At 42.9% G+C, this 18,091-nt stretch overlaps 1 protein-coding gene across 1 annotated transcript in view; it reads right to left on the bottom strand.

The window, feature by feature from the left end:
- PCNX2 (pecanex 2) overlaps positions 1-18,091 on the bottom strand; it is a 1,104,481-nt gene that overhangs the window by 839,939 nt on the left and 246,451 nt on the right. Inside the window, 1 exon segment of the mRNA XM_033937641.1 lies at positions 4,619-4,754. Within this exon segment, the coding sequence (XP_033793532.1) occupies positions 4,619-4,754 (136 nt within the window).

The raw sequence follows: 18,091 nt of genomic DNA on the forward strand, positions 1-18,091 counted from the left end.
TGGTGGCACATTCCAAAGACCAATTGCTTCTAACCATCCAGGCCACAGTTCAAACCCTTCAATTTTTAGAATTCCTCATCAGTCCTCAAAAGTCCAATCTAAGTCCAACTCACTCCCTTATGTTCATTGGAGCACTCCTGAATACGGAACATGCAAGAGCCTATCTTCGTCCAGAAAGACATCGGACCATCATTGCCCTGGCAGAGTACTTCACACAGGTTTCAGCCATTTTAGCTTGAACCATCTTATGACTTCTAGGACACATGGCAGCTTCTCTATCCCTAGTACCAAATGCAAGGCTGCACATGAGACCCCTGCAGAGGGACCTAAGACTACATTGGAATAAACATCATCATTCCCTCGCCAGAATGGTTCCACTTCCAAAACAGATTCAACAATCCCTCTCGTGGTGGATTCACTCCCATTCTTTGAAGGAGGGTTGTCCTTTCTAGTCTCTTCCTCCATCCATCATGATAATGACAAATACTTCCACAATGGGCTGGGGACCGGATCTCTACCAGTGGTGTACTTAAGGGCACTGGTCGGTGAGCGAGCAAAACCTTCATATCAACCACCTCGAGCTCCAGGCATTTCATCATTGGCTTCCTAACAAACAAGTTCTGATTCAAACGGACAATCAAGTCACAATGTTCTATGTGAACAAGCAGGGAGGTTCAGGATCTCTCCCTCTCTGCAGAGAATTGTTTCGTCTATGGACTTATGCTTTCAATACAGGGGTCCATCTGCAAGCGGTCTACATTCCAGGAGAAAACAACATCCTTGCAGATTCCTTCAGCAGCAAACTCGACCCACACAAGTGGACCCTCGACTCTGCCATCCTACAACAAATGGAGTTTTTTGGGGAACTCCAACAGTAGATCTCTTTGTTTCACATGACAAAATGCCATCTGCACATCCTTCTGCTCTCTCCACCCAACTTCTTGAGCAATAGCAAGGGATGCTTTCTCCATACATTGGGGAAATCCAGTCAGGTTTTCAGGATTTCCCCAATGAATATGCATGAGATCTATGTGCATGCACTGCTTTCAATGCATATTCATTGGGGAAATCCTGAAAACCCGACTGTATTGCGGCCCTCAAGGAGGGATTTTGAGATCCCTGTTCTAAATGGAAACGTTTTTCCATCTGGTCTCAAACTCACCATCACAATCCTCTCAACTGTCCAACGGAACACATTTTGTCGAATCTCCTCCATTTGTCGGAGTCTGGTCTTAAATCTAACTCAGTTTGATACCATTTAGCAGTGATCTCAGCTTTTCACATTCTGGTGGATGGTAAACATCTTTCACATCATCCCCCCATCTCTAGATTTCTCCGAGGTCTTCACAATCTCAAGCCTCCCATCTGTGATCCACCTCCAGTGTGGGATCTGAATTTGGTGTTGGATGTCTTAATGCATGACCCATTTGAACCTCTGGGATCTGCTTCACTTTCCTTTCTTACTTGGAAAACAGTTTTTCTCACAGCTCTTACTTCCACCAGAAGAGTCAGCAAACTACAAGCATTAGTTACATATTATCTTTATCTTCAATTTTTTCCTCATAAAGTACAACTCAAAACTCATCCAAAATTTCTTCTGTAGGTTACAACAGATATTCATCTCAACCAAACTATAACCTTACCGTTTTTCCCTCCTCCACATTCTTCTTCAGCGGAACAACATCTCCATACATTAGACTGCAGACGAGCATTGCTTTTTTTATATCAGAGCAACAGCTTCCTTCCGACAGTCTATCCAGCTTTTCATTTCCTATAATCCAGCTACCCAGGGAAAACCAGTATCAAAAAAGAACTCTTTTTTTCTTGGATAGCACAATGCATAAATTTTTGTTATACAAAAGCAAATACTCAAACATCTGGGACAATTGGAGCTCATAAAGTTAGGACTACTTCCATAGCCAGTTTAAGATCTATTCCTATTCAGCTAATTTGCAAAGCAAATTGGTCCTCTGTACACACTTTTACGAAACATTATTGTTTGGACCAGAGTTTTTCACAGGTATGTTCAATTTGGTCAATCAGTTTTAAGAAACCTGTTTTGCAGTACATAAGAACATAAGACTTGCCATTGCTGGGTCCATCCTGCCCAGCAGTCCGCTCACGCGGCGGCCCCAAGGTCAAAACCAGTGCTCCAAATGAGTCCAGTCTTACCAGTTTAGCATGAACTTGTCCAACTTTGTCTTGAAAACCTGGAAGGATCTCCACCATCCAGATACTTTTTTCAAGCTTGGGACTCACCTACAAGTGTGCCTGCATATCCCCTGCTTGTCTCCAGAGAAAACAAAGTTGCTCACCTGTAACAGATGTTCTCTGTAGACACCAGGGGAATGCAGCCACACTTGCCCGCCTGCCATCACCTCTTTTTCAATCCTTCCTTATTGCTAGGAACAAAACTGGCATTCCAAGGGGAGAAGCGTAGGAAGTACTGACTCCCACACATGCCCAGTAAGCATAAAGCTTACTTAGCTAGGGGAGAGCACCGGCACATAGGCTTTGTCAGCGGACTTCACCTACAAATGTGGCTGCATTCCCCTGCTGTCTACAGAGAACACCTGTTACAGATGAGCAACTTTGCTTTCCATGCTTAGCAGGGCGAGCGTTAGAGGCTTACCGAACTTTAAACCCTGAGCAAACCTCGGACTATAAATGCATAAAAGAAGCTCTGTTAGAATACCTTGGACATACGCCTGAACAATATTGTATTCAGTTCAGGGCTCTAAGAATGAAGCCCAGAGAGAGACCTAAGGCCCTGGCACAGCGACTTAAATGTCTCTGAAAGGTAGTTAGCACCTTATCTCCAAAGTCTCCCAGTGGTAATAGCAGAGCTGGTGAGAGAACAGTTTATGGAGGTTGTCCCAGGTACTCTAAGGGACTGGTTAGCAAAGCAGGGTGCTCCAAACCTTGGCTACACAGCGACTATTGCCGAAGCCTTCTTGGAGGCGTAGGTCACTTCTAGAACCCAAGGGACTGAGAGAATACACTGGGAGGAAGCCACCAGGGTATGTGGTTCCAGTCATGCAGCCCAGGATAGGTTTAAATAGAGTTTTTCCTGAGATCTGACCTTTCGATGCTTCTCATGTGGGAAGATAGGCCAAAAGAGCAAGGGGAAAATGAACTTGGCTAGTAAGAAAAACTCACCACTCCCGAAGGCAGGGAGGGAATACATTATTCAAGTCAAGTTGGAAGGAGTGCCTGTTACCACCCTATTGAACATGGGTGTTAATCAGTCCAGTATTTCCCGTACATTATGGAAGAACATTCTGGGCGAGCAAGGAGAGCAGATAGATCGACCAAGAGGCATATCCAGAATCCAGTGTATGCATGGCACTACAATTCCCTATGAGCTGAAAAGAATTAGGTTGGAATATGGGGGAAGAAGGCAGGCCTTTGATGTAACAGTAATGCCAAGACCTCCCTATGACCTCATTTTAGGGAGAGAGTGGTCTTGCTTCTAAGAATGCATAAGAAATCTGGAAGGATTGCCCCGGACTAAGCATAGTGAGGACCTGAAACCACAAGGAGATAGGGAGCCCTAGGAAGAAAAACTTGGGAAAATATTACCTTGGGAGGATGAACTTATGGGACCAGCCTCACAAAATATTAAGAAAACGTGGGCTGAAAGAAAGGCAGATAAAGTAGCGTATTTCCAAGAATTAAGATCTGGGGGAGATCTGTCCTGGAGGCACTGGCAACCCTGGGAGGTGGTGCGGAGGTTCCCTGCCCTAAAACAAGAACAGAGAGCTGACCCTTCTTTGCGATATATTTGGTGGCAAGTGAAACATCCAGTGAAAAGGTTCCGGCAGTTTCAGGTAGAGGGAGGCCTACTATATTACTTGACCTGGGATAAGAAAACCGGGCAGCGACTCCAGGACAAGTCATTTTTCTGAAGCCCAGACTCTCGACCGAGCTATGGTTCAGTTCTATTGGCCTTCTTTGCCACAAGAAGTTAAAACCTGGTGCCAGTCCCAGGGAAACATCAGAACAAGTACAGTAGCAAGAAAGAAGGCAAAGCAGAGGTAAACGTAGGATTTAGGTGCAGTTATAGAATATAATCAATTTCCATGCTTGACAGTAGTTAGGTGTGAGCATTAACACCTGCCTTTGGTAAGTATAAATACTTTTGCCTAAAGTTGGGTACAAGAATGATTTTAGCTAGTTTTCTATAGAGACATTCCGTGCAGAACTGTCTTTATATAATTCACATTTAGGCACACTTTCCAGGCATCTAAATGTAGGCACCTTATATAGAATCTACCCCTCTGGATATTGTCAGGGCAGAGCATAGGTAGAACCATGGTGATAACTTATCCAGATAGAAGACTGCCCTAAGTTATCCACAAAACAGACTGAATATCTCATTATCCACATAAGTTCTGGTGTTGCCCATTTTATCTGGATCTGTAGCACTAGTCAGTATCTGAATAGTATCTGCATATGCAACTGAACTTTAATCCCAAAATGTGAAAAACCCCATATGAACACACAAATTTTATAGTATAGAAAATAAAAATGGCTCTAGAATAAATCATTTATTGACATGAGAGCTATTTGAAGACAGATTAAATGCAACTTTACAAAATAGGATATTTTAATGTACCTGTAGGTTTTCTGACTGGTTACTCCGGGCAACCATAAATACAAGCTGTTGCTGTTGAGCATTTGGTGCGGGGTCACATGATGATGACTCTTGACTTTCTACAGTGGTTGCATATGAACAGCCGAACCGCATGTCTCTATACATAGAAAATTATAAGATGCAGATATTAATATTCATATTGGTAACTATAATACAGTATAATAGTCCATAAGATTTAGTTTTTCAATTAGTATTTTATCCACATCTCTTGAAAAACTATAACTGCACATAACCACATTCTCTGAGTAGATGGCAAGTGGTTAATATTCCATCATATGCAGGTTTTCTACATAACCTGAAACTGTATAACACACAACATGCAACTATTCACACAAAATATAATTTAAAAAATGGCATATCTTCCTTTGCTGTCAGCTTCCACTTGGATAAGCTGATATAGGCCAACATGAAATGTATCATCATTGCTTCTCTAAAAACAAAGCAAACTCAGCTGGGTGAGATATTCCTTTCCCACTTTCTGTGTCTAAATGTATAAGCATACTAACCAAGGTCTCTTTTCCATTGGTTACTGGTCTTCAGTTAAACAAAACAGTAATCAGCTTGATCACTTTGAAACTAAAGCTGGGTTGTTTGTTTGTCTGGACTTATTAATCACCTTTATGAAGTTGCAATTCTTGAACAGACATATTTCTCTATGACAGCAGACTACCAGACATCCCATGGAAAATTTTACATTGGAATGACTATCCACTAGATTGATAGAATCTTTATAGAGGAAGTCTGCTTGTTTGACTTTCACTGAAGAGTTCTCACAAATCTGACATTCTTGCATCAGTTCTCAAAGATACGAGCCAAAGAGTTTTCCATCAGATAAAAGAAAAACACCAACAGACAATGATTCAAACTTTGTGAATGCTTTCTCTGTAACTATACAGCATGACAGCAATAAAAAAGATGAAGATTAAGATACAAGTTATGAATTAGACAGCCCTACTTTGAATGCAGATGATAATAACAATGATGATAATACCATGTTTCCCTGAAAATAAAACCTACCCCGAAAATAAGTCCTAGTTAAGATCCTTCCCATCCCTTCGTGTATCGGAACCCCACCGACCCTCCCACCGCGAGCCTTACATACCCCCGAAGCCTCCACATAGCAGTGGTGGCAGCACTCTGAACAAGCTGCTTCGCGGCCTTCCCCACTGGGGCCTTCCCTCTGCCGCATCACTGATGACATCATCAGTGTCACGGCAGAGGGAAGGCTCCAGCGGGAAAGGACGTGAAGCAGCCTGTTCAGAGTGCTGCCACCACTGCTTGTTTGGAGGCTTCGGAGGTATGTCAGGGTGCAATACTTTAAGCTTCTACGGCAGGGGTGCTAACACTTTTTCGACTCGCAAGCTACTTTTAAAATGACCAAGTCAAAATGATCTACCAACAATAAAATTTTAAAAAAACACAACGCACACTATACGCATATAATTGTTAATTATCATTCCTATTCCAGGGTTTTTCAAAGAGGTCAAAGCAGATGACTCTATGCACTATCACCTCAGTAACAACCATACAAAAATAGACAAACATAACCCCCTCCCTTTTTACTAAACCACAATAGCATTTTTTAGCGCAGGGAGCTGCGCTGAATGCCCAGCGTTGCTCTCGACGCTCATGGGCTCCCTGCGCTAAAAACCACTATTGCGGTTTAGTAAAAGGAGACCATATTGTAAAATATAGACAGCAGATATAAATTCAGACACATTTTGATCACTAAATTTAAAATAAAATCATTTTTCCTACCTTGTCTGGTGATTTCATGAGTTTCTGGTTGCACTTTCTTCTTCTGACTGCGCATCCAATCTTTCAGCCTGTATGCTTCTTCTCCTCCACACCTCATTCCCTCCCCCAACTTTTTCTTCCTCTCTCCCTGACCTTTCTTTCTTTCTCTCATGCCCCCTTTCTTTTTTTCTGTTTCTCTTCTTTCTTTCTGTTTCCCTGCCTGCCCCCTTTCTTTCTTTCTCCCTGCCCTTCCCCAAGCCACTGCCATTGCCGCTGCCATCGGGGAACAGGACCCAAACGCCACCAATGGATAACAGGCCCCAATGGATAACATGCTCTCTCTGCTTCGGGCCAATCAATCTTCCTCTCCCCGATGTCAATTCGGAGAGGAAGTTCCGCCCAGGCAGGCAGCGATTGGCTGGCCCGAACTTCCTCTCTGATGGCAGAATTGACATCGGGGAGAGGAAGATTGATCGGCCCGATAGATCGCCAAGGCAAGGTGAGTCCTGGATGATCAACTCACTTTGCCTTGGCGAGCTACCGGTCAATCGCGATCCACCTATTGGGCACCCCTGTTCTATGGTATGTAAAAGCTAGATGACTACCTGGATCATATCCCCATCCCCCTAAAGGGCCCTACACCCACATAAGGACCTACTGTATAACCGATCCTTGAATGCCTCCTCCCCCCCAGGAGGGTTACTATGCCTGTCCCAGATTTCTGCTAGTTTTTGTAAGCTTAGGCATTGCTTGGTGGCAAAATGACGAAATGGGGAAGTCTAAAACCTTGTTTCATGTTTAGAGTTTACAAAAATGCCAAACCAATACAATCAGTTAAGAGTTATCATAAGCACATAAGCACATAAGCATGGCCTCTGCCGAGTCAGACCATAGGTCCATCATGCCCAGCAGTCCGCTCCCGCGGCGGCCCCCCAGGTCAATGACCTGTAGTGAACTATTACTCAAGAGCATTTTGTCTTGTATAGTAACCCTCTAATTGTACCCCTGGATTCCCTTACCCTTCAGGAATTCGTCCAATCTCTCTTTGAACCCCAAAACTGTACTCTGCTCAACCACCCCCTCTGGAAGCGCATTCCAGGTGTCCACCACCCTCTGGATGAAGAAGAACTTCCTAGCATTTGTTCTAAACCTATCTCCCTTCAATTTTTTTGAGTGTCCTCTAGTTCTTGTTGCCCCCGCCAGTCTGAAGAATCTGTCTCTCTCTACCTTCACTATACCCTTGAACATGAAAGATCAAGAAAAGACATTCCTTACAAAAGGACACTTTCAAACAGTAACTCATGCTGTGATAGTGGGCCACTATAGCAAAATCTATCTGAACTCAGGACATGTCGGGGCCAAACCTACCGTGTTTCCCCAAAAATAAGACATTTCCCGAAAATAAGGCCTTGTGCGTTTTTGGAGCACAAATTAATATAAGACCCTGTCTTATTTTCGGGGAAACATGATAAAAAGTTATTTGCTAAAAGGAAGTTCAGAGCTTAGGACAGAGATTCCCTTTATGCAAGGCATAACAAAAACAAGGATATAAGCCTTACAGATTAAAAAAACACTGCAGCAAGATTGGCTGCAGGGACATCATGGTATAAGCATATTTCTCCCTGTTAAAACAGCTGCATTGGCTTCCAGTATCATACCATACTGAATACAAAATTTTGACATTTATTCATCAGGTGGTTTATGGGGAAGCTGATGTAGACTTTATTGGCATAAATCAATTAATAATGTATTCAGTAAATGCTTTTACTGAATACATTATTAATATATTATTAACTGATTTATGCCAATAAAGTCTACATCAGCAACATCAGTTTCCACAGTTTTTTTTGCTTTGGATTTTCATCATCTGTGGATTCTATGGGTCAACCTTTTGGTTGGTTTACAGGGAAGCGCATGGTAGTTGACACAAATTTTACAGAAATATAAACTAACGAGTACTCTAAAATCCCTTATAGCAATGAGATTAACCATGGAAACAGTGAACGGGGTGTGTCATATGAAAACATGGGCATCAGCTATTTCAATATCTGGTCCACAGATGTGGAATTCCCTGCCAGGTTCTTCGAGGTTTTTAAGAAATTGTTGATGATCCATTTTTTTGTTAAAGCTTTTATTAACTATGGCAGGGTTTTAGGTCATGTCCTATTGGTCTAGGCATTGAACTATTTTAATAGGAGATGGATCATGTTTTATCTGGGTAACCTAACTGCAGCTAACAGTCCATTAAACTTGTTAAATCTGTTAAAGTTTGTGAAAATTTGATATGTTTGTTTCATATCTAATCCACTTAGGTTTGGAGCGGAATAAAAATTTTAAAAATAAAATAAATACCTGCAGACAAGTCAAAAGGCATCACTAATATTGCATCCTGGCCTGATTTGAGGGAACTTTTTATCAAACTGAACAATCCACTCCCTGGGAGGAAGTGATGTCACTGGCCAAGATGGCTGCCTAAGCTCGAGGCTCCGTCGGTGCATATCCTGCGGTTTATCAGGGCCGCATTTGCTCTTCTGTTGCCTGGGAAATTCCAGGGCACTTGGATATGGCATTGAAAAAGAAATCAGAGGCAGTGGGATCCCTGAGCCGAGGCCTGGAAGGAATGGTGGTGCAAATGCCATGTGGAGTGGGGAAACACCAGTGTGAGCGGACGCCTCAGGGCAGATTCCAGCCAAAACAGCCTGGAGACTTAGCCTGAGCCCTTAACTAAAGCAGACCTGGCTGCTTGGATGGCAGAGATGAAAGTGGAAATCTCAGCAGTGGCGGTCCAGGTGCATGAAGCGGTGCAGGAACTCAAAAATGACCTTACCGAAATGGGAGCTTATATTGATGCATTGGAGGCCTGGGACAACACTTGTGTGGAGACAATAGCGGGGCCCCAGAGAGGTATGAGAGGAGCTACAGGTGTGGGGAATTCCTGATACTCCAGCCTATAAAGATCCCCAGGAAGTTTTACTAACTTTATCCGTTGGCTCCTGGTGGAGGACACTTTGGACATGGGTATAAAACAAACCTACTGGTCATTGGGTCTCTGTGCTTAAGTGAAACCCAGGGTTCTTGTGGTATGCTTCCAAAGTTTTGTCTTAAAAGTGCACCTATTGCGCAAAGCATGGAAGATGGACTCCCTTTCCTGGAATTGGTGTTCTGTGGAGTTATACCAGGACCTGGCAGCTAGTACCCTGCAGAAACATCGAGCCTTTAAAGAGGTGACGGGGGCTCTGGCTAAAGCGAACATCTGTTATTGATGGACTTTCACATTTGGCCTCTTCCTGATGTTCAATGGATTGTACCACTGGGTCACCACATTAGGGTCCTGCCTCAGAAAGAAGGTATACAGCCCTTGACGGAGAATAGTGCAGACTCGAGGGCTCAAGACATTTGTTAGCAGCTTTACAGTTTTCACTGGCAGAGAACAGGTCAATGACCGGGACCCCTGCTAGAATCTGTTGGAGGGGAGGGATGGGGTTGGGGCTGGGTGTTTGGGGGTTAAGATTTTTGTGGACATTCTTTCATGCAACCTAGTGGGCTTACATTTGTTTCTTAACTATATAAGGCCTAAACTTCCCACATAAGCGCAAGGCCTTCTTTCATGAGCTGACTTGAAGTTGTGCCTCGATTTGCTTCCTGCAGGAAAAAAAACCTCTTGAAGCGGCATGAACATTTAGTACGGGTACTGCTAAGAGGTTTGGGGTGGGTATATTGTTTGCAAAGGGAATGGGGGTGGAGATTCATAGGACTCAATGTGACCCTCTTGGATAGTACATAATTTTGATTGTGTCCATTAATGGCTCCAAGTACACTTTGGTGAATCTTTATGCTCCTAACGAGGGCCAAGGGACATTTTTTCATACCCTTTTGCTGAGGGTTCTGCAGCAGAAGGAGGGGGCACTGATCCTTGGCAGTGGCTTCAACCTTACGGTAATGCTGTGCCTTGAAACTCAGGTGGAGGTGTGGCTTATGGGGCTCAAGATTGGAAGGCGTTGCAAGACTTTAAAGTGCTTAATGTGGTAGATGACTGGAGATGGTTGAATCCTCGGAGACGTGATTTTATGCATTTTGCCTCCTTGCATAATTCCTACTCTTGGATTGATTATTATCTTTTTGTTGAACCAGATTTGCTTAGAGGGTAATCAGGGCAGGTATAGATCAAATCTCCTGGTCGGACTACACCCCCATTTGGCTGGTACTGAATCTTTTGATGGAGGACCTTGGGCTCACCTATTAGAGGTTGAACAATAGCCTTTTGGATGACATGGGTGTGGTGACAGGAATATCTGGACATTAATGGGGGCAGTGAGGTTTCCTTGGAAGCTGTTTGGGAGGAGTTGAAGGCCATCTTGCGGGGCCACATTATTTCAGTGGTGACTTATAGGAAGAGGACACAGGAGTTGACCAGTCTCTACCATCGAATTGCACGACTGGAATAAGCAGGTAGTGACCAGTCTGCAGGAGGCTCGGAGGGACTTGAGAGCATATGAAGTGGAACAGATGCAATTTAATCTACAACTTTGAAGCAGAAATTTTTTGAGTATAACAATAAGGCTAGTCATCTTGCTGAACATCAGTTGAAAGCTCGCCAGTCTCAGAATAACATTTTGGTGCTCACTTCCCCTATTGGGGGTTATCTCCACAAGAGTTCTGAGATTCGAGACTGTTTTGTGCAGTTTTATAGGGATTTTTATTCTGAGGATGGCAATGTGTGGGCAGAAGAGATAGATGCATATTTGGAGGGTGCCCAGTTGGGGGTTCTTGAGTCGGAAGCTCAATTTCTGGACCAGCCAGTTACACTCATCGAGGCTTGGCAGGCACTGAAATCCATGACTACTGGGAAGTCCTTGAGCTTCGATGTTTTTTGGGTAAAATTTTAGAAACTGTTTCAGGATGCCCACTTGACGCCCTTTATGGCCTTGCTTAACTTCCTGGAGGGGGGTGCCCCTCTGCTGTATTTCATGCGGCTTGTGGAGGTCACAGTGATTCCTAAGGAGGGTAAGGACCCTCGATTATATGCACCCTATCGGCCCATTTCGCTCCTGGATTTTAGTAGACAGACTTATGAGCTGGATCCTGAGACACATCTACTCAGACCAATTGGGATTTACTGGAGACAGGTTGGTGATAACATCAGGAGGGTACTCAATTTGAGAGACCACAGATTAGGCTCTGGCCAGGAGGCCCTGTTTCTCTCGGTTGACATGGAAAAAGCATTTCACAGAGTCTCCTAGCCTTTTCTGTTCAAGACTCTGGAGTGGGTTGGCTTGGGGAATCGCACGGTGGACTGGATTAAAACTCTCTATAACTGGCCTTTGGGCTGTGTTACGGTGAACGGCAGGTATTCTCAGCCTTTTCAACTATTCCAAGGGACCAAGCAGGGATGCCCACTATCGGCAATTTTGTTTTCTCTGGTGATAGAGCTGTTAGCTCAGAGGGTCTGTGATAATGTCCATATCCAGAGGGGGTAGATGTTCGGGGGCAGGATTATAAACTGAGCCTCTTTGCTAATGATCTGTTGTTTACCTTGACCCATCCTGAGCAGTCACTTTTAGCAGTCACTGAAGAATTGACTAAGTATGGGCGAGTCTCTGGGTTCTGGGCCAACATGGCTAAGTCAGAAATCTTGTACATTAATTTACCCCCAAGGAAGGTGGGTGTTCTGAGAGTTGCTTTCCCTTTCGGTAAATCACTAAGGTATTTATGGAAGACTTTCACTGAATAAGTAGTGACATCTTAGGAGAATATTGTAATTACTAGTGTTTAAGCCCATTAGATTAACGGATGCTAGAATAGATGTGCAATCTTAATAGTTTAAAAAAATTACTGAAAACTTAATGTGAGAGCTTTAATATCCATTGTATGGTTGATTTATTAAAAGTTTTTATATTTTTCCTATTTGTTGCATGCCTGTCTCCTTGGCCGTTGTATGTTTCTCTTTTTTTGCTTTCTGTCTCCATTGTCTGTCTGTTTCTTGGCCGCTGTATGATTGTTTGTGGTTTTTTACTGTATGTCTCCTTGGTCGTTGTCTTTCTGTATATCTCATTGGCTACTGTATGTTTCTCTGTTGTTGTTGTTGTTTTTTTTGCTGTATTTTTAATTGGCTACTGTATGTCTGCCTTTTTTTTTCCATCTATCTCCTTGGTTGTTGTCTACTTGGTTGCTGTCTGTCTGTGTCATTGGCAGCTGTATGTCTTTTTTTGCAGTCTAACTCCTTGGCCACTGTATGTTTGTATGTCTTTTTTTCCATTATTTATCCTTGGCCACTGTATGGTTTTGGTTTTTTTTTGTTTGTTTTGTTTTTTACTGTCTCTCTGTCTTTTTAATTGGCTACTGTATGTCTGCCTTTTTTTCCATCTATCTCCTTGGCTGTTGTTTGGCTGTTTGTATTTTTTTGTTCTCTGTCTCCTTGCCCACTGTCTGTCTCTTTTTTGCTATCTGTCTCCTTAACCGTTGTCTGTCTGTCTATCTCCTTGGTCGCTGTGTTTGTTTGTGTTTTTTTGCTGATTGTCTACTTGGTCGCTGTCTGACTGTCTGTCTCATTGGCTGCTGTATGTCTGTATGTCTTTTTTGCAGTCTAACTCCTTGGCCACTGTATGTCTGTATGTCTTTTTTCCCTGAATTTATCCTTGGGCACTATATTTTTTTTTTTTTCCGTTTGTCTCCTTGGCTGTTGTTTGGCTGTTTGTATTTTTTTGTTGTTGCTGTCTCTTTGCCCACTGTCTCTCTGTCTGTCTACTTGGACGCTGTGTGTAAGTATGTCTGTGTTTTTTTTTGTTGTCTGTCTCCTTGGCTGCTGTATGTCTGTTTGTCATTTTTTTCCTGTGTGTGTCTCTCTCCTTGTACACTGGTTTTAGTGTTTTTTTTAAAAATCTGTGTCTTTAGCCCCCTGTCCTGTGAGTGTCTGTGTGTGTCTCTCTCTGCAGGAGAAGCGGTATTTCCCTCCCCCTCAAATCCCTGTGCAGCACTTGCCACGGCGCCTCCTCCCACGACCCCCATCTGCATGCGACTCTTGAGAGGAGCTTTCGCTTAGGTGTGGCTGTGATTTCAGGCAAGTTCAGGCGTAATCGGTACAGAAAAGGCAGGCATGGAAGCCAGCGTTGCGGACGCCAAACACAGGGCTCGCGTGACAGTGGATCGCAGGCGCTCCACTTGCTCTCCGGCTGGTGTTAACGTCTGAGGCATTTTTTATTATGTGTAATCAAGGCAGAGATGAGAAGTGGCTTGAGCCAACACGCTTGTGCTGGGGACTTGTACAGAAAAGGCACGCAGGGAAGCTAGAGGGGAGCTTACATGATGGCCTGGGAAAGGGACTTGGAACATAGACACTCATGTGAGCCTGGGACATGGTCTGGAGTCATACTGCTTCTTTGGGCCTTCCTACATTGCAGGTGAAGAATGGTTTCAAGACCCTTTTCCGCTGGTACTATACTCCAGTGAAGTTAGCAAAAATGAAGGACATGGGAATAGGATATTGTTGGCGGGGTTGCGGGGACCTGTTTTCATATGTGGTGGCAGTGTGTTACAATTCAGGGGTATTGGAATAATGTTTTTGCCTTGTGGGGAGAATGTGGAGCCCAACCTGGCACTTGTATTTCTGCATCAATATGATCCTGCCTTGGATGAGGGTGAGGTGGCTTTCTGTAAAATTTTCCTCACTGCAGCTCAAGTGCTGTTAGTGGCTGCTTGGCGGTCTCCAAGGGTGCCCACTCAATATCTGGTGGTGTAAAAATTGGATGATTGGTATACATCCCAGGGTACTAAAAGAACTCAAACATAAAATTGCTGACCTGCTGTTAGTGATCTGTAACCTGTTGCTAAAATCGTCTGTAGTACCTGAAGATAGGAGGGTGACCAATGTTACACCAATTTTTATTATTATTTTTTTTTATTCTTTATTCTTTTTCAAACGTACAATAAGTGTATCAATATAATAAAACAAATAAATCATAAATATATCACTTAATAATCATCAAGAGTGCACATAAAATGCTATTAACCCCCACCCTCCCCATCCCTTCATGTTATATAATCAAATACATTGTACAATATACAATAATAAAATTATCCCCCCCATCTCCCTCATAATTGAACCTGTAAATCAAGGGGAAAAAAAATAATTTAATCATTGCAATATTTTGTTAATGGCTCCCACACATCTTGAAATTTTCTAAAACACGCTCGATGTATTGCAATATATCTTTCCATTTTATATATATGACATAGGGAATTCCACCAATAAAGAGCTCCAGGGGAGATCTGGGAAATTACAGACCGGTAAGCCTCACTTCAGTGCCGGGCAAAATGGTAGAAACAATTATAAAAAATAAAACTGTGGAACGTGTAGACAAATATGATTTAATGAGATGGAGTCAGCATGGGTTCAGCCGAGGAAGATCTTGCCTCACAAATTTGCTTGACTTCTTTGAAGGTGTGAATAAACATGTGGATAAAGGTGAGCCTGTTGATATAGTTGAATTGCAAGGTAAAGGCGGAATAGAAATTACTAATGTAATGTAGTAGTGTATCTAGATTTTCAGAAAGCATTTGATAAAGTTCCTCACGAGAGGCTCCTGAGAAAATTAAAGTGTCATGGGATAGATGGCAAAGTTCGGATGTGGATTAGGAATTGGTTATCGGATAGAAAAGAGAAGGTAGAGATAAATAGTCATTTTTCTCAATGGAGAAGAGTAAACAGTGGAGTGCCGCAGGGGTCTATACTAGGACCAGTGCTATTTAACTTTTATATAAATGATCTGGAAATCGGAACAATGAGTGAGGTGATTAAATTTGCAGATGACACTAAACTGTTAAAATGCATGCGGATTATGAAAAATTGCAGGCGGACCTTAGGAAATTGGAAGACTGGGCTTCCAAATGACAGATGAAATTTAATGTGGACAAATGCAAAGTGATGCACATTGTGAAGAATAACCTGAATCAAGTTACTGGATGCTAGGGTCCACCTTGGAGATTAGTGCCAAAGAAAAGGATCTGGGTATCTTCATAGACAATACAATGAAACCTTCCGCCCAATGTGTGGTGGCGGCCAAAAAAGCAAACAGGATGCTAGGAATTATTAAAAAAGGAATGTTAACAAGGCTATGAATGTTATAATGCCCCTGTATTGCTCCATGGTGTGACCTCATCTGGAGTATTGCATTCAATTCTGGTCTCCTTATCTCAAGAAAGATATAGTGGCACTAGAAAAGGTTCAAAGAAGAGCGACCAAGATGATAAAGGGGATGGAACTCCTGTCATATGAGGAAAGACTAAAATGATTAGGGCTCTTCAGCTTGGAAAAGAGATTGCTGAGGGGAGATATGATTGAAGTCGACAAAATCCTGAGTGGAATAGAACAGACAAGTGGATTGATTTTTTTACTCCGTCAATAATTACAAAGACTAGGGGACACTCGAAGTTACAGGGAAATACTTTTAAAACCAATAGGAGGAAATTTTTTTTCACTCAGAGAATAGTTAAGCTCTGGAACGCATTACCAGAGGTTGTGGTAAGAGCGGATAGCGTAGCTGGTTTTAAGAAAGGTTTGGACAAGTTCCTGGAGGAAAAGTCCATAGTCTGTTATTGAGAAAGACATGGGGGAAGCCACTGCTTGCCCTGGATCGGTAGCATGGAATATTGCTACTCCTTGGGTTTTGGCCAGGTACTAGTGACCTGGATTGGCCACCATGAGAACATGCTACTGTAATTGATAGACCATTGGTCTGACCCAGTAAGGCTATACTTATGTTCTTATGTATAAGTTGACTGTTTAAAGAATCATAGAATGGAGCATTTTGTACGCCACTGACAACAATTTCTTAATTGGAAATGTTCACCTGTTGTATGAGGGAGGGGGTTGGAGGGTGGGTATCTGTGACTATTAAGTCGTTGTTTGTGACTCTGGAAGGGTGCACCAAAGAAACCATAAGCACCTTCCCCACTATATATATTCTTGAATGCCGATTTTGCTTTATTTTCAATAAAGCTATTATTTGAAAATCCACTTCCTCCTATTAGTATAGCTGTTGAAAACCTTTTTAGCTGAGCTGGATTAATGACTTACAAGCGTACTCACATGAGTGACAGTCATTTTAGTTTTACTACATACAAAGTGGATTGATCTGTAGAATAAAATTCATCTGTTCTTCGAATCCTTTAGTTCAGTGGTTCCCAACCTTGTCCTGGTGGACCACCAGGCCAATCGGGTTTTCAAGCTAGCCCTAATAAATATGCATGAGAGAGATTTGCATATAATGGAAGTGACAGGCATGCGAATCTGCTCCATGCATATTCATTAGGGCTATCCTGAAAACCCGATTGGCCTGGTGGTCCACCAGGACAGGGTTGGGAACCACTGCTTTAGTTCATTCTGTTCCACCACCTTTTGTCTCTTTCTCAACTGCATATTTAATTTTTTTAAACTGTATAGTCACTTATGTGGATCTTTTTCAGTATATCAAGCATTGGAAATAAAATAAATAAATAAAAATATTAGCAATAGTTACATTCATTTTTACTCAAAGGGCCTGATTCTATTAACGGTGCCTAGACTGGAAGATGTCTAGGATAATGGCATACCCTACTTCTTTTCTGTAAACTCTTTCTCCAGGTTCAAATGTTCAAATCTTTTTTATTGTGAATGCAAAACAACAGACAACAAAGAACAGAGCAAAGTCAAAAGAACCAACATCCAACAATACAACAATTTGGGGTTTGTGGTTAGTAAAACAAAAATAGAAAACCTAACCCCTGCCTCCGCAACCCTACCCAGCCAGATTCAGAAATTAAATCCACAATAAGTGCGTGCTTGAAAAATCTGCTCACAGTGAGATCCTCTCCCAAATTATGGGCTCTGCAGTGATCCAGATCCTGGAGAACCACCAGATCTGCCTCAGCAGCAACCGCTGCAGTGCCCTCCTGCATAAGCAGAGGTATGGAAAGCAAATCTGGCGCAACTGCGGTCACTATCTGCTGGCATCCCCTAAAGGAGGCAAGAGTAAAGACCATGGACCACAGTCTCAGGGGCCCCTGTGCCCGGCACAGAGGCAGAAATTGTTTGTTTGGTTTGGTTTTTGGTTTTTTTTTTGGGGGGGGGAGGTGTTCCAATTATTCTTGATAAAGTATATCAACATAATCCGGGGAAAACCCATCCTCCGCAGCGGGAGCTGACCCCTGCACTCTAGTTGGGGACTATTTGGAGGATTTACCAGGTTTATCCCCCAAGATGTGCTTGTGTTTTGCCGTAGCATTGCCTGCGCATTCCCCATGGGAGTCAGGACAGAAGACACTACAAGACCCTCCATGGAGGTCAAAGGCACTGAATTTGGGCAAGTCTCTCACCCCCTCATGGGCTGCAGCACACGTGGAATACGGGTGTACATCCAACAGCCATCACAAATGAGGCATGGATCCATGGCATCCTGCCCTGGGGAGGTCATCAGTGTGGTTTTCTTTCAAAAATGAAGTTGGCAAATATAAAAAATAACTAAAATCAAAGATGGCCACTGAAAGCCTATTTTGACTTAAAATAGCCCAGGAAAACCATAGAGAACCCTCAAAAACAGATTTTAGGGGTGGGGTGGGAGGTAAGGCATGCAGGAAAACCATCTAAAAACTCCTTTTGAAAGACCCATCAAAATCTCAGATTCAAGCTACTAACTGGTACTCAACACTGCAGATGGAGCTAAA

The sequence above is a fragment of the Geotrypetes seraphini genome, chromosome 3 (assembly GCF_902459505.1).
Source record: "Geotrypetes seraphini chromosome 3, aGeoSer1.1, whole genome shotgun sequence".
Lineage (NCBI taxonomy): Eukaryota > Metazoa > Chordata > Amphibia > Gymnophiona > Dermophiidae > Geotrypetes > Geotrypetes seraphini.